The following is a 27,500-nucleotide window of genomic DNA, read 5'->3' on the forward strand; positions in this document are numbered from 1 at the left end:
TCTGAAACTGAATTTATAGGTGGTTGTCTGCTGCCCTGTGTTGTTCTGGGAACTGACATTAGGCCCTCTCCTCTCCGAGTGCTCTTCACCTCTGAGCCATCTCTCCAGCTCCAATAATTAAACAAACTATGAATCAGAGCTCATAAAACACCAGCATTTCAGAGTTTAAAATGAGTCAGGTACATGGTGTAAATAGTCACCCTGAGGAAGAAAATGCATGCCCTTTTACGTAGGCTGCATCTGGCATATTCGTGACTGGTCATCGGAGGAAACAGAGGAAATGCAAATAGATAACAATAAAGCAGTTATCAGGCAGAGTCACAGGATGGACGAGGATGCCCAAAGAGGGAGCGGAGTTAAAATACCGGAGCTGAGGATAAAATGGAGAAGAGGGTTGAACTGACAGTTCAGTGGTAGCTCAGGAGACCTAAGAGGCAGAGGAGTACTTCAGGAGAGCAAAGGAGAGGTCCAGAGGTCCCGGGAAGAGACGCGCTGCAGGGCAGTTACAGAATAAGAAACCCACTAGCCTGGGGCTGGGGGGATATGTGGGTGGGGGGTTGGGGTGGGGGTGGGGAGCAGCAGCGTACTGGAAGACACCTGAGGCGATGGGCAAGGGGTAAAGATCAGGTTTCTTTACCTGGTGTTCCGCAATGAGGGTTTTCACTTCTTCAATTTCCTGTGGGAGGACTTCCTTATCTTTCTCACTGAGGGTAGTTTCGGCCCACTGCAACCACGCCAGCAAAGTTTCCAACAGTTCCTGCTTAGCAATGAGCCCGGCCAGGGCCCCTGCCAACCTCTGCTGATGCTGCTTCGCCCAGGCCAGCACCTGTTGCAGAAGCACAGGGTTCACTGAAGTTCTTCCAACTCGGGGAGACAGGCTCATTAACATAAACACATAAGCTACGACAACTTTAAACGTGAATTAGGACCACGCTGGGCTGGACCTATGAAGTTTTCTTCCACTCTAGACCTGGCAAGTGGCACCAAGATCTAGCTTGAGGAAGTACCAGGACTCCTTTTAAGAGTGTTTGTCACTACCAGGATGCTAATGATGCAGACAGCATCTGGGGTTACTCCTGTTTCTTCTGGGCGCTTTGTCAAATTTAAGTATTCCTTCTCTAAAGGACCAAAGGTGCTCATTCCAAGCAGCACTCAGAAACAGTAGAATCTAAAGTGCTAGGATCTTAAACAGGAATTCTACCCCGCTGTGTTCTTCAGTTCACTCACCCCACAAGCACACAGGGCCCCAGAACACTCCTCAGTGTGGCATCACTCAGCGGACACAAGGAACAGGCGGGACAAAAGCCTCCAGTGAACCAACTACCTGCCTTTTAGGGTCGCAGGGCCCAGCTGCAGACGCTGGAGCTTTTGTAACTGAAGGCACCTTCAGGGGCTGGTGTGCAGAGGGCAGGCTACAGGGCACTTTCCTGTGAAGGCCTCTCTTCCCACAGCTGTGGTGCACCTCCACTGCACAAGTTTCCCACATCCCTGCCCTAACTCACAGCCACTGCTACCAGAGACAACGGGAGACACACTGACCTCTTCAAACCTGGCCTGGATGATTGTTATCCAGTGCTTAATGGTGGTAATGGAGTCAGGATGGCAGATGGCCAGAAGAGCGTCACCCATATCAGTGGCCTTATTCAGTTCGGTTCTTTTCTCTTCCAGTTTCTTCATGAACTCCTGTAGCAGAACAGACACTTCCGTTAGCGGCTGGTACTTGCTGGGCACAAGGTTTTGGTGACATTCATTTACTGTCAGGGTTACAAACATAAGTAAGAGTTTCAATCTGGGTGTGGGATTTGATGCTGCCTGGCTGTCAGCCCACAGTGATATAAACTAGATTTCTAAATACTGAGCTGAATCTAAAGTTCACCATAAGCCTGCCACCACCCTTTTCCTACTCTTACAGTCTGGCCTCACATGGAAACAGGGTACAATGCATTGCACCCCTCCAGGTAAAGCCACGCAGGCCTGCATCATTCTCAACAGCAAGGCAATGTTTCCTTACTGTAGTCAGCTAACCTCTCCCTGAGGAAGGGCAGTTATTACAGTAAGAATCGCATGATGTGATACATGCTACGCTAGAATGATGCACTTCCAACATGACCTCGAAAGGCAAGGTTATTATTAGGTGGTGCTGAAGAAAATCTTTCAAGTTAATCAGAAGTGTGGACATCAATACTGCACAGGGTGTGAGCACTGCAGATTCCTGACTGTCCCTGACAGTCAAAGGTTAGAACACATCTGTTATGTGGACCACTCTCGGGAGGGTTCGGCCAAGTTCCAAGCCCAGCTGCAGAAACCAGCTTAGCTGGGCTTGATAACTCGATGGCTACAGTTCTGCCTGGTTAGCTGTTTAACACTATGAAATTAATAATTTAAATGACAGGTGAGTTCTTATAAGAATTTTTCTAAGGCTCTTGATTAAAAATGAGGAGTGGGCCCAGAGAGACTGCTCAGTGAGTAGAGTGGGTGCTTCAAGCCTGAAGCCCTGAGTTCAAGCCCCAGAATCCACACGACAGAAGTTAAGAACAAACTCTTTCAAACTGTCTTCTGACCTCCGTAAGCACAGGGTGGTCCAGGCAACACACGAGATATAAATCAAGTCAATAAATAAAATAAATTAAACCCCCAAAGTCGAAGATGCTTAAGAATAATATTCTAAGGCTTTAAGTGAGTTGCTTATTTTGCAATATAAACGCCAAAATTATTAATGTACAATTCTAGTGGGATGCTCTGTAAATGCCAAGCTGTTCATTAAGGAAGCTTCATTCTTGAAATACCCATAGAAGTGTGACAAAATGGACTAACTCTGGTCAGAATCCAAATGATCCTCTGGAAAAATCAATGTGCAGCCTAGAGAGAGAAAACCGAGTGCCTAATTCTACAATGAACCCTTTCTTTCAAAAGAGAACCGAAAAAGACAGCTACCTACCTAGGTGTGTGGGTCTATGGACAGGGTGTAAGCAGGGAAGATAGGGACACATTCTCAAATGTACCAGATGGTCAACTTCTTCTCAGGAAGGAACAAATTCTTACACTTCCTATGTGCAGTCATGGGCTTCTTCTCTTTATCTCCTTCATTTTCTCATGGTGTTTTACTCACCAACTGGAAGTTACTCACTTTATGCTGATCAATCAGAGTCCGGAGAGCATCCTCATCATCCGGGAGAGCACCGTGGAAACGCAGCGTTTGCTCTGCTTCCGCCAGCCACTCCAGGAGGGCGTGGACCACAGAGTGAAATTCCTCTGCCTAACAGTTAACACATACACACACACACACACAAAGCAAGATATCCAATATACCTGTTAGTAACATTTACAGAACTGTAAACATGCCCCCCCATGACAAAAGTCTTAATTATGCACATTATTCCCGTTAAGAAAATAGTGATATATGTCACTGTATTTTACAAATATCAGGAGATATGTGATACATCAAGAAGGCCTACAGGAAGACTAGCTCACCATTCTTGAAGCTTAGCATTAGTTGAGTGGCAGCTAGTCAGGCTTCCAAGCTGAGACATCACTCAAACAGGACGAAGCAGAGATTAGCAGATACCCCTGCTAAGTACTTTAAGTTTTTAAAGTAGGAAGCAGGAAGAAGGGTCCAGACTTCCTTGACGACCAATCAGGAAGAGGATGAGGATGGGACCCCTGGTCTACCAGAGCTGTTCTTGCTGAGGCCCCGGGACTTCACTGACTACACCTAGCTATCGTTTATGTGGACTTTACCTGACGCAGGGCTGCTTCTAACCGCGTCTGCTTTGATATAGAAAGTGCACACACAGTCTCCCAGCGGGTGCTTAATTCCTGCATCTGGACCTTGACCCAGGAGGAGTCATCCCGGCTGCCTTCTATGAGCTCTCTGGCTGAGCGCTTCAGTGCCTGCACACTGCTGGTCCTCTTCCCCAACTCTTTTTGGAAGACCTAAGGAAACCACATTAACTTTGACCAAAGTTCACTTTTAATTACAGAATCCAAATGGCAATGCACTGTTGTAAGATACATACGTATATAAAACACCATATATACAGGCCTATTGCCTACAGACGTATATGACCACATTTTTGGCAGACTCTTCACAAGGTAAGAAGTAACTCATGGCTCCTCTTTGAGGACTTAACACTGTCTCAGATAGTGTTATATCTCAGATAGTGTTATATCCAGTAACGTTCTCATGAGGGAACAGGATTTTTTTAAATGGCATATATCAGATGTAAATAATGGTGATCTGCCTTCTCAATTTCAATTACACACACACACACACACACACACACACACAGAGCAGCACATTCCTTTTTTTTCTGAGTCATGTAGTGGAGGATCCAAAGTCCTCTCAGGTCATCAGTGTGGCTGCCACAGCATGCATGCCGGCTACCTACTGTTCTGAGAGACAAGTGACAGAGACAGAGGACAGAGCAATCCTGGTGCACATTACTGGGTCCAGAGAGCACAATGAACCCAACAGAGTCACGTGGTCCTTTCTTCTATAACTAGCCTTTTCCCCACAGCACCTTAAGCATCAACCTATGCTTTCACAGTTTAGGGGACTAAATTATGACCTGCTGCCTCAGTGGGAAGGCTTTGGGGGCTCCTACCTCCCTCTCTTAATTTAGGGATATTTAAAAGTGACATGCCATTAAAAAGCATGGCTTCTTTGGGCCACTCTAGGATGTGAAGTTGAGCCCAGGACTCTTCATTCATCTAAGTGTCTGTATATAAAACCAGATATTCGGATAACCAGTTTTCTATCTACAATAAAATTGTTTTACTTTTCAAAAGAAAAAAAAAAAAATCAACCCCAGAGGGAGCTTATCCAAAGCAATCCAAGCAGATTGCGGTGAACAGTGACAGGCTTCGGTCTGACAGTGTTCAAAGGTATGCAGCTTCAGACAGACATACACACGATCAATACACACAGAAGGGAAATATCTACATATTCACTCGGGACAGGACTATCCAACAGTTTCAAAGTGGACTTTCCAAGGTCCTTTATATAGTTAAACTTCTGGCATCTTACAACTACATTACTAATCCTTAATGAATAAATCATATTTGATGATTTTTAATGTGTAAAAAGTCTGGAAAGTGCTTCAGGTAGTAAATATCTAGACAGAAAACTTTTCTTTTCTTTTTTTTTTTTTTTTTAATTTTTTTTTTCCAGAGCTGGGGACCGAACCCAGGGCCTTGTGCTTGCTAGGCAAGCGCTCTACCACTGAGCTAAATCTCCAACCCAGGAAACTTTTCAATACGGTGTTTATGAAACACTACATCAGTAGTAACAACAGTACACCACCCACTATTCACTGAAGGAATACCTAGCCATGTCCAAATTTATCACATGTAAGAATATTTTCTCCACTAAAAGTATTGTAATTTTTTTTTAAAATTGCTTTTTGTGGGCCTGACCAATGCTCTTTAATTTCTGTATTTGAGATGGTATCTCATGGCAAAAGGTACCCTAGAACTTCAGCTCCTGTCTCTACCTCCCAGGTGTTAGAATTAAAGGTGTGGGCTACCCCACTGGGTGTGGGCAGTGCCAGGGCTCAAATCCAGCACTAAGCCAGCATCCAGCCAACTGAGGTACACCCCCAGCATGCTCTTTATTTATTCTGTTATTTTTTGTTAGTGCTAAGCATAATAAACTCTTCCTCTATGGGTATAATCATAGAATAGAAGCAAAAAACAGAATAAATGTGCAAATACATCTAAAAAATTTAAACAATCGTTTAGAAAGACCAAGCTTGTCAGAACAGCATAACTGGAGAAGCATGAAGGGAATATTTTAAAATAAAATACATGTTCTGAAGCAAAAGAATCACAGCAAGGAGACACATCGGGAAACAAGGCAAAGCACCATAAGCTGTCTGCAGACGAGTTCAACTCTGGTGTCTTAGCCATGCTTCGTGCTGTTCTGAAGGCCTGCCAAGTTGCATTATATCTTGGGATCGTAAATTAAGATCTCGGGATTAGAGGGGTAACTCAGTGGTTAAGAAGGCTTTCTTCTCTCCCCTGAGAACCTGAGGTCAGGGCCCAGCACCCATGTTGGGTGACTCACATCCATCTGTAACTCTAGCTTTAGAGGACCTGACACAGTCCTCTGGCCTCTGGGTGCACCCACACACATGCGCATACACATAAATAAAAAAAGAAAAGACCTCATACTTACTGCCAGCTGGAAACCTCAAATATATCCTTAATATACAAGACCATTTGACATATGCATTAGGAAATCAAAAGGAAAGCTATTTTCTTAAAATAAATAAATCTCTGAGCATAGGCTGTTAATTCATGTATTACTACAGTTCAAGGGGATCTATTCAAGACCCCTCGGGAGTGTCCCAGATCTGCACAACTAGGTGATGACTTCCTTCCAAGTCACTAAATGAATGGTTTTGAATTTTATCACATAATTGTTTGAATGAAGATCTAAAAAGGCCCATGAAATGAAATTGCATTTCAAGTCTAAAAGAGACATAGATCAGGTAATTAAAAGAAAAGCATTTCATTGATTAAGCGACTGCTTCCACCCCCATTACTTTTAAAGACGGCTTCCGCATCTGCTCAATCCACACATTTCAGTAGGAAGAGAGTGATGTAGTAAGACACTCTCCCAGTCTGAAAAGGCTGCTATAACTGCTTGTATTCTTTTCAGTACTGTGAATAAATAATCAAACCACAAAATAAAAAGAAAGCTCTGGATTGCAATACCTTGTGATTATCAATCAGGTTCATCACTAAATCAATGTCTCCATGGACAGGCTGGTCTTCTGCCAGCTGGGGCTCAACTCGATACAGCCAATCAATGAGGGCCTGCAGGGCATCTGTGAATTGTCCAGAAAATAATAGGGCCTCCTCCAATTTGTTTTGCCTGGGAAAAAAAGGAGATAAATTAGCTTTCTGAAGTTCCCCAATGATGGCTGGGGGTCCTGAAGCAGAAGAGTGAGCGGTCTTCACTGTTTCCTCTGCTCTCCTTAGAAAATACTTTTCTCTTTTATTCCTTTAAGTACATGCCTGGCATCTGTTACAGGAAAATTCCCTTAATCACATCACTGTAAATCACCGATCGTTCTAGAGTCTAAATAAACATATGCATTTTAAAGTTTTATTTAAAAGGATTTGTTTACTTACTTGTATGTGTGAAGCTGCCTAGAACAGAACACTCTATTTCTTCTTGATACAGGTTGAAAATCTATAATCCAGACTCCCAAACTAAAAATTCTCCAAATCTGAAAATTTTCATCACCAACATGATACCACAGAATCCCAAACAATAAAACTCTGCACCATATATGCTTTTACCAAAAACTTAAAAAATCGGCTTTCTAATTTTAGCCCTGTGGCCTTGGGATCCTGTGAGGAAGAAACATGGTGGAAGATTAGCCTCGGAGATTATGACAAGAATGAGTGACTCCATATTGTGAGTCAAACCCAGGACTGCTACCTCCCAAACACATCATCAAGAGAAAGCCACTAAGGAGGCTGTCACACACCACCATAAAAGACACCCATCTCAACAGATGAACAATTCTCAACAGAGAAACACAAAAAAAATTAGTTGGCAGCCTCAGTAACAGACTAGATCAGGCAGAAGAAAAAAATAACAGAGCTTGAAGACATGTCTTCTGAATTGTTAGTGTCCAACAGAAAGAACAAAAGAGAAGTAGAAAACCATGGACAGAAAATGCAAGAGCTCTGGGATACCGTGGAAAAATGAAATATTCCAGTCACGGCATACCTGAGGAAGAAGAGCTACAGGCTAGGGACACAGAAAACCACTTCAGTAGAATGACAGCAGAAAACTTCCCAAACCTTGGGACACAGACATCCAGGTACAAGAAGCATTTAGAACCTTAAATACACATGACCATAGAAGTATGTCACTGTAACGTATTATATTTAAGTTGTTAAAAGGACAAAGAAAAAATATCATAATCTGCGAGAGAGAAACCTCTAGTCACAGGTAAAGGTAAATACAGTAGACTAACAGCAGAATTTCTCAGAAGGACTCTGAATGCCAGGAGGGCATGGCATGGTTTATTTTGGGTCCTGAGAGAAAATAACTCACCAACCAAGACTGTTGTACCCAGCAGGTTTGTCCTTCACAGTCAAAGGAGACGTCAGGACCTTCTGTGGTAAGGGAACTCACAACCACTAGACCAGAAGTACACCAGATGCTTAAGGGAATCCCATACCCAGAAACAGAAAGAATTCAGTAAACACTGTCATTGCGAACATGAATAAATCCCGCTAGGAGAAGGGTACGTGCCAATGAGGAAGAAAGTAATATCTGTATACAGTAACATGCACAAGGGAAAGAGGAAGAAATAAGTAAAGGACATTCAAAGTTACTAGAAGAAAATCAGAATGAGATGTAAGTTTATGTGCCAAGTGTTGGAACAGCACCTGATTTTCTAAAAACCAAACACTACTAGACATAAAAAGGAGATTTAGGCCCCATTACAACAACAGGTAACTTTAACACCAAGAATAACTTTGCATAACAGAAGAAAACATCTCCAAATTATATGACAGCACAAAAGACTTCATGTATCCCAGGAAACCTAAGCAAAACCACATTGGAGCCAAAGTAAGCCATCATGATAAAACACTTCAGGGCATTGGCGCAGGAGGACTTCCGAGATAAGACTTCAGAAGCAGAGAAAACAAGAACAGACACCTGGAATTACATCAAAGGTTCTGCCCAGCAAAGCAGACAGTCTTCACCCCCTCACCTACAGAATCAAACAGTATGTACTGGTTTGAATGAGAACGGAGCTCATAGGCTCTTATCTTTGAATACTTGGTCCCTAGTTGGCGGAACTGTTTGGGAAGGATTAGGAGGTGTGGCCTGGCTGGAGGTGACGTATCACTGGCAGTGGGCTTTGAGGCTTTAACAGATAGTCCCAGTGCGCTGCTCTCTGCCTCTTGCTTGTCGTCTGAGATGTGAGCTCTCAGTGTTCCTGATGCCACGCTTTTGCCCCACCATCATGGACCCTAATCCTCTGGAATTATAAGCCTAATTAAGTACTTTATTAAAAATAAAAAAAAATCACCTCAGGTTATATATGTAAGGTATATATGAAACAAATGATTTCAAATGTAGACTAGACTCTCAGCCTCAAGACATTTCACGGTATATATTCAAATATTCCAAAATCTGAGAAAAAAAAAAAACCACTGGAAATCTGAGTATTTCTGATCTCAAGCTTTTTGGATAAGAATACTCAACTTCTCTGACAAAAGTAACTAGAACTAACGATCAATGAAGAGTCTGAAACACAGGGTGTTCAAACTTTTATACTACTATTGTACTTTCTTAAATAGACCTCACAAAAGTCATTGGGACAAAGGAAGGTTGGACATCTGAGGGAATGCTGGGTCAGATCAGCGCTGCCTTGCACACCACCTTACGGAGCCCGTTTTATGTCATATCCAAAATCAAGTTCTTACAGGGAGTGAGAAAGAGAAATGATAAGGCTCTCACTTATATTTTAATGTAACTATTCTAACAGTTATATGGGAATTAAAGGAGCAAACACAGTCCATCTGGGAGTCAGGCACAGTGGCACTGCCTGCAATCCTGGCACTTGAGAAGCCGAGAAAGGAGGAACAGTGTAAGTTCAAGGCTAGCCTGGGCTTCACAGTGAATTAAGAGACCACTAGACTATAGTATGGGGCCGTCTGTAAGCAAGCAAGTAGACCTAGTTAAAAATAAATAATAGCCAGACAGCCTCTTCAGTACAGGTGCTGTGTGAGTGGGTATTTAGGAAAAACAGATATTCCTCACCCAAAGGACTCTGAGGTCCACAAACTACCTCTGCAGACCCCCTACTGTGCATCTGAGGCAGGTCTACAAAGTCGACAGCTGCCTGAAGGAACAGCCTACCTTTCCACAGACTTTCCACATATGGTGTCCCACTTGTCCCTGAGTTCACTCAGCATGTTGTCCAGCTTCAGGTTGTCATCAGCCAGTGAGGTTTTCTCCTTTAGGGAACGTCCAGTTCGATTGGTGGTATCATAGACAGAATGTTTACCTCCGAGTGATTTCTGAAACTCCTACATATTTAACAAGAAAAGAGTAAGTTTCTGCTTGAACTATTTGTTTACCAGTAGGTAAAAAGTGTTAAGAACAGGATCTTCTTTAAGTCTGGGCATTCGGTCATTTGTTCCCAGCATCATGACCAGTCATGAATCTCCACATTAACTGTCATTCACTGCAAAGAGAAGCTTCTTTGCTCAAGGCTGAGGGCATTGCTAGCTTTTGGGTATAAATATAAATATTAAGGAGGCACTGTGACATGCTCATTTAATGAAACAAAGGTAGTATGTTCATCTTTTGTGTCTATGACCAGATCCCTAGTAAGAGACCTCCCACATCAACTCTCAATTCTGCTGGTTACTCCAATACCTGCCCTACCACTATTGCATCGGGAGGCATACTCTGCCTGGCAAGTTGGTATTGTAGCATGCAAGCTGCATATGACTCCCTCCAAGTCCCCCAAAAAATTGTGGAAGAGAGGGCAGAAAGAATATGAGCTGGACAATGGGGAAGAGGGCCATGAAGCATTGTCTTGTGGGTATGAAAAGCCATGGCATGAGTAAACTCACAGCAGCTGCAGTTGCTTACACAGGATTTGCACAAGGCTAAACCCCAACATGTAAATATTTAGTCACAGGTGGGGGAGGGTCCCATGAAGCCTACCCCAATCTAGGGGAGTTTTGGTAGGAGAGGGACACTATTGGGGGTGAGGAAGTCACTGCCTTTAATAATGTAACGACTGAACTGTTACTCATGATCCACTGGCTAGATCTACACTCATGTCCTCATGGGTGGCCCTTGTTAAACCCAGTGGGTCACAAAGCAAAAAATAAAAAGAAAAGTGTGAAGGGGACTTGGTGGGAGGAGGGAGGTTTACTGGAGGTGGGAGAAACATGAGAGAAGGCGAAGATAAGAGTATAACCAGAATGTAGTGTAGAAATGTTCAAAATAACCAAAGGACAAATCACTTTCGTTTAAAGAGGCATCTCTAACAAATGGAGGCCTGCAATAGAAGACATCAGCAGGCAATCAACCCTGATAACAACATTGTTCTGTGCAGGGATATCCCAGGACAGAACGGAATCTAAAACCCAGGGCTTGCTCTTTCTCTTAGAAGCTCAGGAACCCTAAGAGTATCTGTTACTATCGAGAAAATTTCAAAGCAAAACAAATCCTTTATCTTTTTGTTTGTGGAGATGGAGATTTCTAAAACCAGGACCTTGTGCAAGGTAGTTGACCATGGAGTTACTACATCCTCAGCCCAAAAACTTTTGGAGACATAAACCATAAGCTCTGCAATAACCGTGACAAAACGGAACTGCCAATCAATGACTGAAAGGTTGAAAATGTGGCCACCTATGCATGAGTCCAGCCTGGACAGGGCGATCAGATAATGTAAACCTACTATAGGTTTATGTTGTTGGTCAGGCATCCTTGCTACCTAATGTGGATAGTCACAATGAGGATACAGGTAATTTTGTCTGTGAGCTAGGAAGTCAGAACTGCCATTCTAGGGTCTGATGGTTAGACCATTTGGAAAACCTTTATCTGTTCTCTCCAGCTGTAAAAAGTCTTATCTCCATCTTGAAAGAGTGTTAGATTACTTTTCCAGGATCAAATAACTATCATGCTGTGGTCATTTGAATGTAATTGGCCCCATAATCTCATAGGGAGTGGCACTATTAGGAGGTGTGGCTTTGTTGGAGGAAGTATGCCATTGTGGGGGTGGGCTGTGAGGTTTCCTATGCTAAGGATACTGCTCAGTGTCTCAGCTGACTTCCTGATGCTTGCAAGATGTAGGATTCTCAGCTACTTCTGCAGCACCACGTCTGCCTGAACGCCATGCTCTCTGCCATGATGATAATGGACTGAACCTCTGAAACCATAAGTGAGCCACCTCAATTAAATGTTTTCCTTATAAGAGTTGCTGTGGTCATGGTGTCTCTTCACAGCAATAGAAACCCTAACTTCAACATGTGCTAATGTAACATCTATTTGGTACCACTCTTTATCTGTTAGTTATGGCTTTCATGTGTGTGTATGTATGTATGTATGTATGTATGTATGTATATATGTATATGAGGAAATGAATTATATTCTTTCCACACAACTCAATAGTACTTATAGAACCAGGACTGTGTTTGTGGGTCTCTCAGTACCATTTCCTAGCTAGCAGGTATTTGTAAGTATTTACAAAAAAGAGTAGAAAAATGAGACCACTGCTGCTGAAGATGCACTCTCAGGAATGCAAAGAGAGAAAGGTCCACTTAGTGCACACTTTCTAAGCTCATGGGACAGCAAGGTGACACCAGCAGAGTGACTTTCAATGCTGGCAGCACATTGGAATCACACCAGATTGTGAAGTGCTAGGTAATAGGTATCACCATCCTCTACAGCAGTGGTCCTCAACCTTCCTGATGCTGTGACCCTTTAATACAGTTCTTCATGTTGAGGTGACCCCAACCATCAAATTATTTCGCTCCTACTTCATAATTGTAATTTTGCTACTGTTATCAATCATAATGTAAATATCTATAATGCAAGATATCATGTGACCCAAAAGTTGAGAACTGCAGCAAATCTCAAGGTTATAACTACCCAGTTCATTTTTATTGCATTTTAAAAGCTACTCTTTAAATGTTTTTAGATGACCAAATTATTTATTTAGTCTAATAATAGGAGGTAGACACATCAGAAAAAATTTAAGAACACAATTATAGTATCCCACTATTTTTACAGTTTGCTACCAGTGAAGACTGCGTTTCCAAGTTATTCTGAACAGAATGCTTGTGTTTAGAATCAAGGCGTTGACATGGATTGTCTCCACACAGCGGACACATACTAAACAATTTATTCAAGTATAGACAGACTAGAGCTTTCAAAAGACAGAAGACCTCCAATGCTGGTTAGGAAAGTTTTTCTTTAAAATTGTTTTTATGGACTGTCTTAAGATGTGTCTTGGAGAAATGGTAGACACTGATAATAAATAACATTGGGTAAAATGGAAACTCTTATATATTCTCTGCATATTCTTTTTTTTCTGGGTTTCTCTAGCTTTAAAATGCAATGCCACTTTTGTAAGGTTACATAATATTCACATATAAATTCAAGTAAAGCATTTTATTTTGAGCAGAAGGCTAATTTTTCCATCAGAGGAGTATGTATGATGCTGGTCACTGTGGAAGCTCACAGGAAGACGCCATCAGCAAAACAAGCCAATCATAAAGCCTCATCTGCCAGAGGGCACATGTTTCCTCCTCATCCCCTGATCACGACCCTCTTGGTCATGATTCACAGAACACATGTGAAGATGATGTCTAGATTTTTTTGAGCAAGATAAATCTTAAACTATCCTACAATTTTCTAGTCTTTTAAAATGACCATGTTCTTCTAAGCAGTAATTTACATGTAGAGGTCTGAAATTGTAAAACTATTCATAGTAATGAGGCTCAGCTGCTCACCTTCACCCATATGACCAGTGGCCACTTCAAAGCACACAGGCACAGACACAAAGGAGCTGAGCAGAGGAGGTAGAAACATGCTCTTTGAATGACTCGTGGAAGGAGTATAAAAGGAAAATATTTTTTTGAAACACTGTTTCTACATTCTTCTATCTCATAAAGAAGCTGGTAAGTTTTTGAGAGAAGGAATGGAGTTTTACACACACGCACGCACGCATGCACGCACGCACGCATGCATTCTTGGATACTGTCAACTTTTCCTACCCGTCTGTTTGGAAGGATCTGTTGACTTACGAGACAAGGCTTTGCTATGTTCTCAGCCTGGCTCCCTGCCTCAGCTTCCCAAGCAGCTGGGATTAGAGATCCACACCTCTGCACCTGGCTCTGTACACCTTAAACTCCAGATTTTTCTCTAAGGTGGGACTGCTTCATTAAAGAACGGTAAGTTAAGAGGGCCACCCCAGAAAGCTGAAACAGCGGTGCTCAAGTGGTTCTGAGCCATACTGTAAACACCTGTGTTTTCTGACGGTCTTAGCCAGTCCTTGTGAAGAGGTCATTCGAGGGGCCGTGACCCACATGTTGAGAACCACTGTCCTAGACTGTAGACGAGACATCCAGGTTTGACTCCGTTCTTTCTTTTAGCAGCTGCAGCCTGTCTTTTGTTTTTTGTTTTTCCCATTTTGGGGACGGGTCTTGTGATGAATACACGCACGCATGGACAAGGAAGAATTAGCGGTGGTCTTGAAAGGCACACTGAGTGTGCTTTTTAAACGAGAAACTCACCTTGTGCTGTGCCAGCTGTGTTTTTATTTTGTCTGGATCATTGGCGATTTCCAGTTCAGAATCTAAACATTTTTCTGACTCATCCAGCCATTCCATTAGTTTACTCCAAGCTTCGTGGAACTGGTAAAGAGACCCACGTTTATTCAGAAAGTGGTGAAGTACACAAGGGATGAAATTTAGTGTATGATAAAACAGAAACGATCACCAATGGATATACTAGAAATCATCAGTTCAGACTTCCCCCTGAAGACACTGGGTAATGTGTCATTAGCCAACTGCACAGTGGCCTGCTCCACTGGACACGTGACTGTGGCCTGAGGTCATGCGGCTGTAATTCAGTCAGCACACCAGCTTACTGAGTCCAGGAAGGAGCCAGTTAAGGAGCTCTGGGAACCCCACCACCATACGGCCTCCTTTCACTCAACAGTTAACAGAAACTCTCAGGAAATATCTATTTTGTTTTTTGTTCCTCTGCCTCTTTACATATCTTGAGATTTTTTCTGTGCTAAACTACTACGTTAAAAAATAGAAATAGGCCGGGCGGTGGTGGCGCACGCCTTTAATCCCAGCACTCGGGAGGCAGAGGCAGGCGGATCTCTGTGAGTTTGAGGCCAGCCTGGACTACCAAGTGAGTTCCAGGAAAGGCGCAAAGCTACACAGAGAAACCCTGTCTCGAAAAACCAAAAAAAAAAAAAAAAAAAAAAAAAAAAGAAAGAAATAAAAGAAAAAAGTCCAACACTTGTGAATTAGTCTTTAAACATGGCGAGAACTAAAAAGGCCATCTCCTTGTCATACAGGAGGCAGACCAACCCCTCCCCTCTGCTCTCAGAGCCCCACTCAGCGCTGACCCACCTGTGTGGTCCGACAGGCACAACCACTGCCATGCTAGCATTCTACCGATGTTTAATTCTGTTTGCCAACCAGGAGCTCGAAAACATCCTGGGTCAGCACATGTTTGATTCCAGCCAGTTTATCTTCTGCTTACCTTTCAGAAGAGCAATCAGATACAAATTCTGGATACCAGTCATGAAACTGGTTACACAGCATTTCTTATAATACGTTTAAATAAAGAGCTACATAACGAAAGCTAAAGAAATAAGCATCACATCCCCGCACACCCAAACTTGATAATGAAGCAACAAAAGCTGCATAACCTACAACAAAGATGTGTGAATTAATGCCACCTCCCATAGCCTCCTAATTAATTTAACTGCTCTAACTCAGAGCGGCATGGGTCACACGGACTCACAGGCTGCAAGAGAGCACCAGAGAGCACTCATCACAGACTCGGCCTCCCTGCCCAGCACATCCCTCACATAGCGCCAATCAATTTAAATGTGAAGGGGGAGAAAAAAAAAAGAGCCAGGACAAACTCATGATCGTCACAGAGCTACAATCAGTACACGAGTCAAAACTCCGAAGAAGAAAGGCATGAAAGGCACAGCCTGATGGGGTGATAGGTAGTTTGGCTCTAAAACAGGTGTGCAAACAGGCTGCTGAGTGGTGTAAATACACGGGCCTGGAAGCTCGCCCAACCTCCAAAGCGATGCCTAAGCCCCAGAAATAAGTCAAAGGCTACCCATTCGCACTGGAAGCAGGAAAACAGAAAGCTGGTCAACAAGAGGAGGCCCTAACATTGGTTAGAGGGAGACATGGCAAGCGGCTACTAGTATCCAACAAGGCTTCGTAAATTAGCCGTTCATAACTCCAGAAATACCTTCGGAGAGGAATATGTCAGGTTCAGAATTAACATTGTCTGGCAGAACCATTAGAGACTGATTCTATTTCAGAGACCAAACTTCTCACTCAGGAAGGGCTTAAGACATTTCTAAAGCCTTTAAATTCATACTGCTAGCTTTAAACACCAAATGCCAGAATCCTGTAAATACCTTTTGGCATCACCCTGTGAGCCCAGCTCTCCAAACAACACACTCCAACATTACCAATGCCGGACAACAGGAGCCGGATGAGGCAAAGGTAGAAACCACAAAATTCAGCCTCAATATTGCATCGTTTCTAGGAAAAAAAATTAATTAAAAAATTCTCTGCCAAATAAGGTGGCTACATCCCCACTGGACAGAAAGATGTGTAATTTTCCTCTTGTCTGTGGTTAGTTCGGATGAATGTTAGTTAATGACAGGTTAAGAGAGAATGGAAAGCTCTCTGTGAGGTTTGTGAGAGTCCCTAAATTAAACTAAAAGCAGCCCCCAGAGATTCAGAATAATTAACTTCAAGTGGGATGGAGCTATACCAAAATCTTTGGGAAGAGAGGGATGTCAACAAGAGTGTGTCCCTCAGAAGGCACTGGGGAGGCTGTAGGTCTGGTGCCCCTGTCTGAATAGGAGACTAGGGGTTGAAGGGAAAGGGGAAAAATAAACATACTGCAAAACAAAAATCTGTAAGTTCTTAATGGGCCTTGATGGATCATCTATGAAGTTGAGCTATTCATAGCTTCTCAAGATGAGTCCCCATGGCCCAACGTGGCTGCCAGGACGAAAAGGTGATGTCGTTGAGAGTCCAAAGGCAGGCCATTGCCCTTCCGGGAAACGAACACCCCGGCTTCTCATTGTTACAATAAAAGGCCCGCGATCGCACATTTTTCACGGCTTCAGCTCACTGACTGCCAAGGTCAGAGAACATCAAGTTTACTACCTGCTTGGCCCTCTTCCTCGCGTCGTCCAAGGACCTTCCTCTCTCCACTAACCGCTGGACCACCTTCTCCCACCGACTCTGCACGCTGATGAGCAGGTTCTTGATGAGCACCACATCCTGTTTCTGACTGAAGTACTTCAGGTGGGTCCCAGTTTTGTCTAGCTCTATTATCTGCTCACGGTGAGAATTCACCTCATTGGCGAAGACCTTTCCCCACAAAAAAGGAACGTAATTAGAAACAAGGGGAAATGGATTGACTTTGAAAGTGTACGACTGTCGCAATGCTTGCGGTAATGGACAAAGAGAAGTTCTCAGGTGGGGAGTGTGAGGGGTGAATCCAGGAGGAATGGGGGGGGCGCGCGAGCACATAGGAATGTGATCAAATATGCTGTGTATCTGTATGAAATTCTCAAGGAATAAAAAAAAAAAATACATCAAAAAAGAAAGTTTTCCAATTACTAAACGGATGCTTCTGACAGGAAGGCAGACTGGTCTCTGGAAGTCAGGTGCTTCCCATCTGAGTTCCCACGTACCTTGTGCTCATCGATTTGAAACAAGATTGTGTCCAAGATGAGACTTGGCCGAGAAGCCACATTCAGGGTTTGTTCGGCCTGGGTAAGCCAGTTGATGAAGTCCTGGAGGGAATTGTGGAAGTCCATCGCTAGGTGGAGGGCCTCTTCCAATTTAGTCTGTAAAGGAAGACGGTTTAGTATTTGGTGCTCGTCATGGTTTGCGGTGTTTCAGTTTAATCAAATGGCATTCCTGTGGGGTCGCTGCCCTGTGAGGACATGGCATATGTCCCATCAGTGATGGCTACGATCTATTAGCCAATTGGTTTTTGCTGCATTAAGCAAAATTCCTGAGATTCCCTAGATTATTTTTCTATTGTTTGAAAGAATGATAGAATGCATACAAATCTCATCCGTTTTATGCGAGAGATTATAAAACCTAAGCACAATCCTATCACTCTCTCGTGTTTAATTTGTGATTAGAATACAATTATTTGTAACCTAGAACTTGAGTGGTTCATATTTTAAAAACTGCCAGCGTACAAACTAACACCTGACCTGTGATAAATCTTTATCTGTACTGTATCTCTGTTCTCCGGGGTTAGAATACTATGTTTAACTTCATGGAACACCAAGTGTGGACCAAAAATATGGACACGAATCATGAAAATGCCACTCCTGGTAGCTAGGAATAAAACCCAACCCAAGACCTAACAACAGGCAAACTCTGCTCTGCTGTACCCATCCAGGCACATACTTTCTTCTCGTTCAGTTTGCTCTTCACCGATTCCCATTTCTCTTTCAAGTTGTTTATGTCTTGGTCAATGTTTGTCTCTGCAGATTTGGGGCATCTTGCGAGCATCTGCTGCCCTTTCTGCATCAAACTCTTGTATGTTTCTTCTTTGATGTCAAAGGCAGTGCAGACTTCCTAAAATGAGATGCCCCCACGTCATATGACTTGCCAAAGAACAAAATCTAACAGTTACATTACATCTATATTTTTTTTTCATTTTTTAAGAAAAGATTTACTTGCAATGTGCATGAATGTTTTATCTGCCTGTATGCACAAGCATCACGTGTATGGCTGGTGCCCACGGAGGTCAGAAGAGGTCGAGTGAGGGTGTCAGGTCCCCCCGGGACCTGGAGTTACAGACACTTGGAAATGGACCCGGGCCCTCAATAAGACCAATGAGTGCTCTTCACCACTGAGCCGCAGTCCTCAGAGACTTTTTTTTTTAGGGTCCATTCATTCTAAGCCCCTCATCACATGTTTATCTTTCTGCTTACACAGCAACCCTGACAGACAGCTGCACTCTACTCAGTACTGAAATAGTACTTGTATGCTTATAGCCACACCCTGTCTCCTGAGAAATCTACCACTGCATGCTGCGTGCTGAGGCCTCAAGCAATGACCAGCATGCTGTCAAGAGGGGTCTCGCTGCACACTGACAAGTGAGATCCACGATGCTGGGCCAACAATTTCATGTCTCTAAGTATTTCCTCCTCTGGGAACGGAGGCAGACTTCTGTGTCCTTTTTGCCATGATATAATAACTGAAAAAAAAGTTACTGGTACAGTCTAATCCTGTACTCGGGAAACATGTAATGGACAGAAAAAAAGAATCAGTACAGAAAGATGCGCACGTTGATATAAAGATTCCCAGATTACTGGAGCCATGTTCGAGATACCATTTTCATTTATAAATTCTTAAAAGTTGCCAATTAGAATGCTGTGTATATCCTCTATGGTGAATACAGGAAAATATTGCTAAAATTCAAAGTATAACACCAATGAAGCAATAGTTATAATTTGTTAAAAATTAAAGAACTCAATTTTCAGCACACTGATTGAATTATAATGTGGGTTGAATCACAGTTCTGATAGAAAGTTATACACTCCACACCTTACTGATATTTTCAGCTTAGGATTTTTTTTTAAAATCAAGCCAAGTTTTATAAAATTAACCATTTGAAGTAGACTATTTAGTGATCTGAGTGTAGTCACAATGCTCACTAACTACATTTTCATATTCCTTCGTCCCTGAACACGTTGACAGTTTCATTTTTACAGGAGCATCACATCCCGAAGCAGCCCCAGGATGTGGCTACTCCACATTTTCTCATCTTCACTGCTAGCACAACCAGAAGGAAAGAACACTACTGCCACAGCACTGCAGCTTCGCACCTGCCAGGAAAGACTGGTGTATTTATTTATTTATTTACTTGGTTTTTCGAGACAGAATTTCTCTGTTGTAGACCAGGCTGGCTGGCCTTGAACTCATAGATATCCTCCTGCCTCTTCCTCCCTAGTGCTGGGATTATAAGCGTGCGCCACCGTGCCCAGTTTAATTTTTAAATTTACGTGTCCACGTGTGGGTGCATGTGCACCACATGCGAGCAGGCGGCTGAGGAGGCCAGAAGGTGTGATATCTGAAACCCCGGAACTAGGGCTACAGGTGATTGTGAGCGGTCATGCAGGTGCTGAGACATGAACCCTGAGAGAATGGTAAACAGTCTTTACTGCTGGCTTATCTTTCTAGGCCCTCTTCAGATTGTAGTCAAGGGAATCATATAGGGTTATACAGAGTTCATTTTGTGTATCCCACCCGAACTAAGTATTTTATACACAGTAGTTTTCTGAAAGTTCTTAAGATGAGCTCTCTGCTTTCAAGTTCTTATATGTTTTTTAAGTGTAACACTCTGAAGATAGGATTAATTATTAATTAGTTAATAAGTTATGAACTGTGTGAAAGCTCTGTAAGCATTTCCAGGGAAGCAATGAATTACTTGAGTTCGCTGAGCTATTGAAAGTCACTCATGGTTTCACAAAGATGAGCAATCTTAGGTTGCGAATCAGTAGGCAAGACAAGGGCTTTGTCATCTAGCAAATGGGTCTCCCCCAGTCGCAAGGAGCAAAACCAAACCATAGGGTCACAGGCATATGCCAAGTCTAGTCTGATCATTTTAGAGATGTTTCTTCATACTAATTATATCTGTGTGTGTGTGTGTGTGTGTGTGTGAGAGAGAGAGAGAGAGAGAGAGAGAGAGAGAGAGAGAGAGAGAGAGAGAGAGAGTGATTTCTGCCACAAGTGATTTCTGCCACAAAACCTAATCTTTTAACCGTATCTTCTTCCGTTACTATTCATGCATTACCAGGGCGAGAGCTATAGAAAATACTGTACATACCATATGTGCGTTAAGCTGCTCCTTGGCTGTTTCTGGCAAACCTCCCAGGGGTTTGGATGCCAAGAGATGGCGCTCTGTGTCAGTCAGCCACTGTTGCAAATCTTCAATCTCACCATGGAACCCTTTGGCCTGCAGTGATTGGCAGTTTTAAGTTTGTGTCATAAGAACTATCACTATCATAAGGTCAAAATGGCCCCAGCCTACTAAGCCTCTCTCTGCATGGATTCAGGTACCAGGACCAGAGGCTCACTACCTGAGCACTCCATCAAGAGAGCTCAGGACGTAAGAGTATTATGCTAAGAACTGGAGTGCTATCTTCCCATCAGCTCTATTCTTTATCCCATTTAGTTTTATTCCTCTCTTTAAAGTATCAACATGAAACCCTCATCTGTGAATTAACGAAGCAAATCCACATGACTTTGGACTTGAGCACCAGAACGAGCCTAGGGCTCATTCTCTTCATTCACCTGGCGCAAGGCACTATCCAGCTGCTGCTTCCTTCGATCGGTTTTTTCCAAAATATCCTGCCAGCGTTGATTTAAAATTTTGAGCTTGTACTGGAGGTTGCTTGCTTCTTCTCCTGCACTCGACGCAATGAGATCATTTCCTGCTTTGTTGACCGCTTCCACTGTGGACTGGTGGGCTAATACATCGTTTTGGAGCACCTGAAAATGTTAACAGGATCGTTAGTTGGAAACACAATAACGGTACTTACAATGCTTGCTTTTCCCTTTTCTTCTTAGGGTGTGGGGTGCGATGGGGAGAGGGTCTCGTGTATCCCAAGCAAACCTTGAACTCAACACATAGCAAAGGATGACTTCGGACTTCTAACCCTTTTTCCACCTCCCAAGTGCGGGAAATACAGGCGTGGTATACCACATCTAGTTTGAGGCACTGCTGAGGGATCAAACCTACTCTTCACGCATACTAGGTAAGGACCAACTGAACTACACCTCTAGTCCATCGGACTTGCTTTATCTTCTGGTTGTGAAACAGTCTGAAACAAAAACCTCATAACGAAGTTTCAATAGCAAGTTTTAAAGTGACAGACTTCCTTTCCTTCAACTTTGGGGCTTCCAAGACAGACAGACCTTTAGTTAGATACCCCAGCAGCCCCACAGAGACTGTACAAACGCTGCGTGTTACTCTCCCTAGAATGACCTTGTCATTGATGCACTACATACTTTCGTAGAGGTTATAATTAGATGATTAAAACATTTTCATTGATTCAAGTCCATTTTAATTAATTTTAATGTTTTAAGGGATATTTTTACTCCCATATATTCATTTTCCAAATATAAAATTATCACATACTTAAGACATATATTTCCTAATAACTGTTTTGAAAGAAGAAATATATTCCTTTATTCTCTCATTGAAGGGAGGCTAGGACTACTAATTTGAAAGGAGTCCTTTCCCTTATGTTAGTTAGGAGGTCATTAGAGCCCTATCCTACCACTCACTGATGTATGCTTGGCAGTAATAAAGAAAAGAATGTCATCTCTTATCCTATGCAAGACATCATACATCTGGAGGGGAGTCCAGACCCAGGAGGCTTTCCAGATAAGGGAGACAGCCCCTGGAATACTGCCTTTCTGACTATTCAATCCATTTCTGAGGTATCCGATGAGTCAGTGTTTTCCAAAGGCACAAGCCCAACTGAGTGAGGAGTCACATTCTAGAAAGCACGCACTTTGACATGGTAACATCAGGAAACACTTCCTCAAGGCCCGAGAGTTAAACACTGCCAGGGTCGACATTTACAGGACAATTGTACAAGATTCCTTCCTCTAATGCTCAGAGGCAGGGAGAGACCCCAAGCAGAGGGTAGAAAGTTTCTTTCAGCATTGGTTTGGGCAATCCCTAGTCACTACATATTGATCTTTCAAAAACGAAGGGCAAAAAGGCCAAAGAGCTATGTCTAACTAGTCAGATGAATGGAGTTCAAAGGTTCCCACAGATCTCCCGATTAAATAACTGGATTGGGTGTCTTATTTCCTACCTCTATTACACACAGTTCTGATCCCTGATGTAGGCAACTTTTAAGACAATTGCCAGATTTCCTACGACGTAAAAGCTTCTATACACTCACACCATGAGAACAAACATACTGTGTTTTTATGAAGAGTCATTCTGGCAGGCCACTGTTGGTCAGGGACCAGAGGCATTAAAAGCCACGGTAGAACAACAGCATTTTCAGCCTGGAAGTTTTTAGGCTATTCCTAACCTTAAAAAATATGGGAAGTTAACTCAATGACAGGTATAATGAGGGACTTAAATCTTTGCTGTTTGCCACGCAGCCCTATTAAAACATAGGCTTGCTACATTTGATAACTGTTGTCCCAGACAGTGATTAAATATTTTTATTGTACTCTCTTAGGCAACACATGTCAAGCAATTTAATGCCAAATAATCTCAGTTAAAATCGTAAACTTGAAAAACTCAAACATAACAAAAACAGGCGGTTAACAGTACGTACATGATGCTTGGCAAGTTCAATTTCAATGGCTTTCGGGTCTCCTCCAACAGGTTTCTGCTCACTCAACAAGCCCTTTGTGTGCGTCATCCATGCCAGGAGCTCATCCAGGGCGTGCTGGAACTGACCCAGCGCCAAGAGGGCACCCTCCAGCTTGTGCTGCCAAGAAGCAGAGAAGAAGAAAATCCACTTAGACTCTGCCGTCATGAATGATGTGCCCTTACAAAACAAGGGCACATCACCAACTGTTGAATGCTGTTCAAGTCCATCCTCACGGCTCATGAATCTAGTCCTATCAGTCAACAACTCTAGTTTGAGATATCACACACACACACACACACACACACACACACACACACACACACACTTGTGGTTAAATATGGTACCAACAATTTTAATAAGAAAATTTAGATACCTCTAAAGGTTACTGATAGTAACTGCTAATTTCACTTTTAGTGGATGTTTTATATTACTGTCTGAGAGTGTCCGTGTGTAATGTCTGGACACAAGTCTTGGCCTTTACCTGTCTGCTGACGATTCGTTCATCCAGGCTATCCCATATCAGTTTCAGCTCCATCAACGGGTCTTGAACAGTGTGCTTGTCAACCTCTTCTGTCACTTTTTTCAGCAAAAGTTCTGCTTGATGGTTCAGCCTTTCCATTTCTATCTGCTGTTGATAAGCCTCTGACTTAAATTGCTATAAAAAAAAAAAACAAGGAACATTTGAAAAAAAAATCAGTAACTTTAAACCAAAAATATTCTAAAATTTATGTTTCTTACAGAAAACAAAAGAGGTAGGAGTTTCTCTCCTTTATTTAATATTTTATGAAGTTATCATTTTGGTGTTTCATTTTTATTATGTACAATAAACTTTAATAAATCCCATGGAGAAACTTCTTATAATATTTTATATGATTTTATATTAATGTATATGAAACATGACTTTAAGAAATTTAGTAAATCCTGTTCTCAAAAAAAGCACACACTATGCATTCCCTCATAGTTTTTATGTTTTTATAGCTGTTTTATATTCATTAATAATTATTTCTATGTCTCACTGTTGATGCAAAATAAGTTGTAATTATTATTATTACCACTAACAAGAAGGGGTCTTGCTGTGTAGCTCTGGTTGGCCCTTTACCACTATTTTGCTTAGGCTTGCCTCAAACCCATGGCAATTTTCTCGACTCAGCCTCACAAGTATGGGGGACTACACACCTGAGCCATCACGTGTGGCTTTAGAATAACACCCTTTTCCCTGGTCTTTCCTGTATGACTGACAAGCACTTCATGACCTTTGCTTTGTCAACCAAACATTTTCTCAACAATAGAAACTATTTATTTGAATCTCTGATGTTACTTAATGGCTAATATTAGAGTAATATATCAATATTACAATGGACTACTGAATAATAAAGCACATTATAAAAGCCTCAATAGTGCCAGGTGGCGGTGGCGCACGCCTTTAATCCCAGCACTTGGGAGGCAGAGGCAGGCGGATCTCTGTGAGTTCGAGGCCAGCCTGGACAGCCAGGGCTGCTTCACAGAGAAACCCTGTCTGGAAAAAACAAAACAAAGTCTCAATAGCACAATCCAAATTTGGCCCTCCCCTCTACACACACGCATCCCCTTTTAAGATATGGGGATATCTGAAGGGCTGTACATCACATCCTAGGCACAGTTGCTTGTAAGTATACAGCTTCCGGAGTGAGTTACAAATCCTGCTCCCCACCCCCGTTTTTGCTCATTTGTCATTCTATAAAGAATAGGATTAATGAAAATAAAACAATCTCTCATTTTTAAAAATAAACACTTCTGTAGAGATCCTTCTGAAACAGTTGTAGGGCCTGTGACATAGCTGGGTGGGGGGAGAAGGTATTTACTACCAAGTCTGACGACCTGAGCTTGATCCTCAGGACCCCCGTGGTGGGAGAAGAGGGCAGCCGACGACCACAAGCTGTTCTTTGCCCTCCTTACATGTGTGGCACACTTGCGTGCAAACACACACAAACACATAAAGAAATACATGGCACAGAAATAAATAGTACAATTTTGAAGCCAATATATAATGTTTTAATTATGTAAACTGAACAAACTTAAGTGAGAAATTTGGTGAATCAGTAACTTGAAAATGTAGGCAGGCCTATACCAACCAGGAGCCCCAAACATACCTTCAGCTCTTCAATCTGCTGCTTGACGGTCTCAAGATCCGTTCCAATTGGAGTCATTGAGGCTAACTTATTGCCTGCGATATCAACCCAGTCAAATATTGCCTGAAAGATACATTTCCCCTGTGTTATAACAGTAGCTCCAAAATGGCCATGGGTCTGGTGTTATGGGGAAAGGCAGTAACTAGAAGAAATTACAAAAGGAGCCTACTTTATAAAACTAAGATAGTTCACCTGAATAAAAGCTTTAATAATATAAGCCAGCTCTTCAAATGCCAAGTAAATGTCACCTCCACCTCTGCACCAAAGCTGGCTGAAGAATCCTATTCTTAAACTATCAAGCACTTTCAGAGAAAAGTTCATTTGAAAAAGTTTATATATTCAATCACAGAAGTGAAAATTCCCATTTGCTTATATAAAAACATCCTGAAAGGAGAAGATCCAAATGTATCAACTTATTCAAATAACCAAGAAGGTCACTGCGGGTCACCTAGCCTTTCTATACTACTCAGGTTACCATTAAAATCCTGCACACACATGTGATTATCATTACCGTGAACTGTGACAGACTTCAGAGTCCACTAGTTTGTATATTCTTTCTAGGTTTCTACTCATTCTACAAAGCACACATTTTTTTTTTAAAGGTAATGAACCAAATTAAAGGTATAACCAAATTATTTCACATTTTAATGAAGATGACGGAAGAAGAGAAACCTTATAAACTATCTGGTATATTTAAATGACCATTAACCAACCCTAACTACTTAAGCAGCAACTTGGGAAGAAAATGCATCTCATCTTTTAATCAAGCCTTGACCCTTATGGAGTACCTAGCACCACATTATAGCTACAGCCATTTAGTAACCCAAGTTGCCATTCATGACCAACAGGACCTATGATGGACCTTATGTCTCTTGCTGTTGGTGAGGAGTGTGTGTCAAATCATGGTGTCTTGCCCATGGCTCCCAAATGACCTCACATAGTAGCAGTACCATCTCTAGCCATGGAAGACAATGCTACCCAGAAGAACTGCCATTCTGACGCAGCCTTATACACAAAGATGGGAGCCCCAAGTGGCTATCATTGGCCATTGGTTATTTAAGCAAGAAATCGTTACTTTGCTTAGGGTGGGGGGTGTGTGTGTGTGCAAGTGTATACACATGTACAGGAGTTATAATAAGGTGTTTTATATCACGAAAAATTTCATGCATTTCCAAAGTTTAAAACCCTTTCTGCTGAGATAAAGCCTGGCTGGTGACATTTATTTTTACAAATATAGGACGAAACGGCATAATGAAAAAGGAAAAAATGTTCTCATATGAGCTTCAAAAAATAATATTCACTTAAGTGTTATGGAAATACTTAAGAGACGTTTTTCCATGTGGTAAGAAGTCTGGGAGATTAAACTCCTGCCAACCTGTTAGGAAATAGGACAAGGAGGGAGGAAGAGAAGAAATTCCCCTGAGCTGGCCTCAAGAGAACCCTAATATTAAAAGAACAGTTTCTATCTGGCTAATGAACTGAATGAGAACCTTGAAGAGACGCGAGGAACAACTATTTTAACAATCACATATATGGAAAAAAGAAAGCACCTTGATACACCCAGTTATGAGCCAATAAAATAAAAATCTATTTTAGTACACAGAGAAAACACTGGCTTCACGTCAGGTCTCTTAATTCTGACTTCAGTTAAACTTGGTGGTATTTTTAGCCTGTGTTTATTTCTTTCATTTTATTTCACTTTAGAAGAGAACTCAGACTCTGTTCCATGTTACTTCACTGCCTGGTGCTCAACTGTTTTTGAAAAATACTGTGTGGGAATATTTACTTTCGCTTAAAGTAAAAAAAAAAAAATCAGACTACTTCTTTTCAAAGTAAATACCACTGACGTGTGCACAAATCCATGTTTACATGTGCTTATAAATCCGTATGTCTGATAGGTAAGAAATACCTTCTAAAAAGATTGAGTCAAACTAGCTGTGGCATTACAGGAACAGATTTGTCTGCAACCGCACACAGAGTCACAGGATTGGGCTGGTCCCAAAGCGTCAATGTACATCAATAAGCAAGATTCCTGCCTCCAGCTAAGACGAGAGGACGTGGCAACCACCGTACCTGCAATCCATCTTGGTACTGAACGGCAGCCTGCATGGCGTCTTCCAGTTTGTCAACCCGGTCTTTCCAAGCTTTATTTAGAGAATCCCAGGCTGAATTTAAC

The 27,500-nt window shown here is 42.2% G+C and overlaps 1 protein-coding gene across 9 annotated transcripts in view; it reads right to left on the bottom strand.

Moving 5' to 3' along the window:
* Dst (dystonin) overlaps positions 1–27,500 on the bottom strand; it is a 160,740-nt gene that overhangs the window by 17,277 nt on the left and 115,963 nt on the right. For all 9 annotated transcript variants that reach the window (XM_059281384.1, XM_059281380.1, XM_059281377.1 and 6 more), the window contains 16 exons: positions 27,398–27,499; positions 25,286–25,387; positions 23,638–23,811; positions 23,118–23,273; positions 21,106–21,303; positions 20,639–20,767; positions 18,211–18,381; positions 17,478–17,633; positions 16,945–17,151; positions 14,293–14,412; positions 9,896–10,065; positions 6,718–6,877; positions 3,739–3,933; positions 3,128–3,256; positions 1,540–1,683; positions 638–826 (listed from right to left, as the gene is read on the bottom strand). In XM_059281384.1, the coding sequence (XP_059137367.1) occupies positions 638–826; positions 1,540–1,683; positions 3,128–3,256; positions 3,739–3,933; positions 6,718–6,877; positions 9,896–10,065; positions 14,293–14,412; positions 16,945–17,151; positions 17,478–17,633; positions 18,211–18,381; positions 20,639–20,767; positions 21,106–21,303; positions 23,118–23,273; positions 23,638–23,811; positions 25,286–25,387; positions 27,398–27,499 (2,502 nt within the window). The remainder of the gene's footprint in view (positions 1–637; positions 827–1,539; positions 1,684–3,127; positions 3,257–3,738; positions 3,934–6,717; positions 6,878–9,895; positions 10,066–14,292; positions 14,413–16,944; positions 17,152–17,477; positions 17,634–18,210; positions 18,382–20,638; positions 20,768–21,105; positions 21,304–23,117; positions 23,274–23,637; positions 23,812–25,285; positions 25,388–27,397; position 27,500) is intronic.

The sequence above is a fragment of the Peromyscus eremicus genome, chromosome 16_21 (genome assembly GCF_949786415.1).
Source record: "Peromyscus eremicus chromosome 16_21, PerEre_H2_v1, whole genome shotgun sequence".
In the NCBI taxonomy this organism is placed as follows: Eukaryota; Metazoa; Chordata; class Mammalia; order Rodentia; family Cricetidae; genus Peromyscus; species Peromyscus eremicus.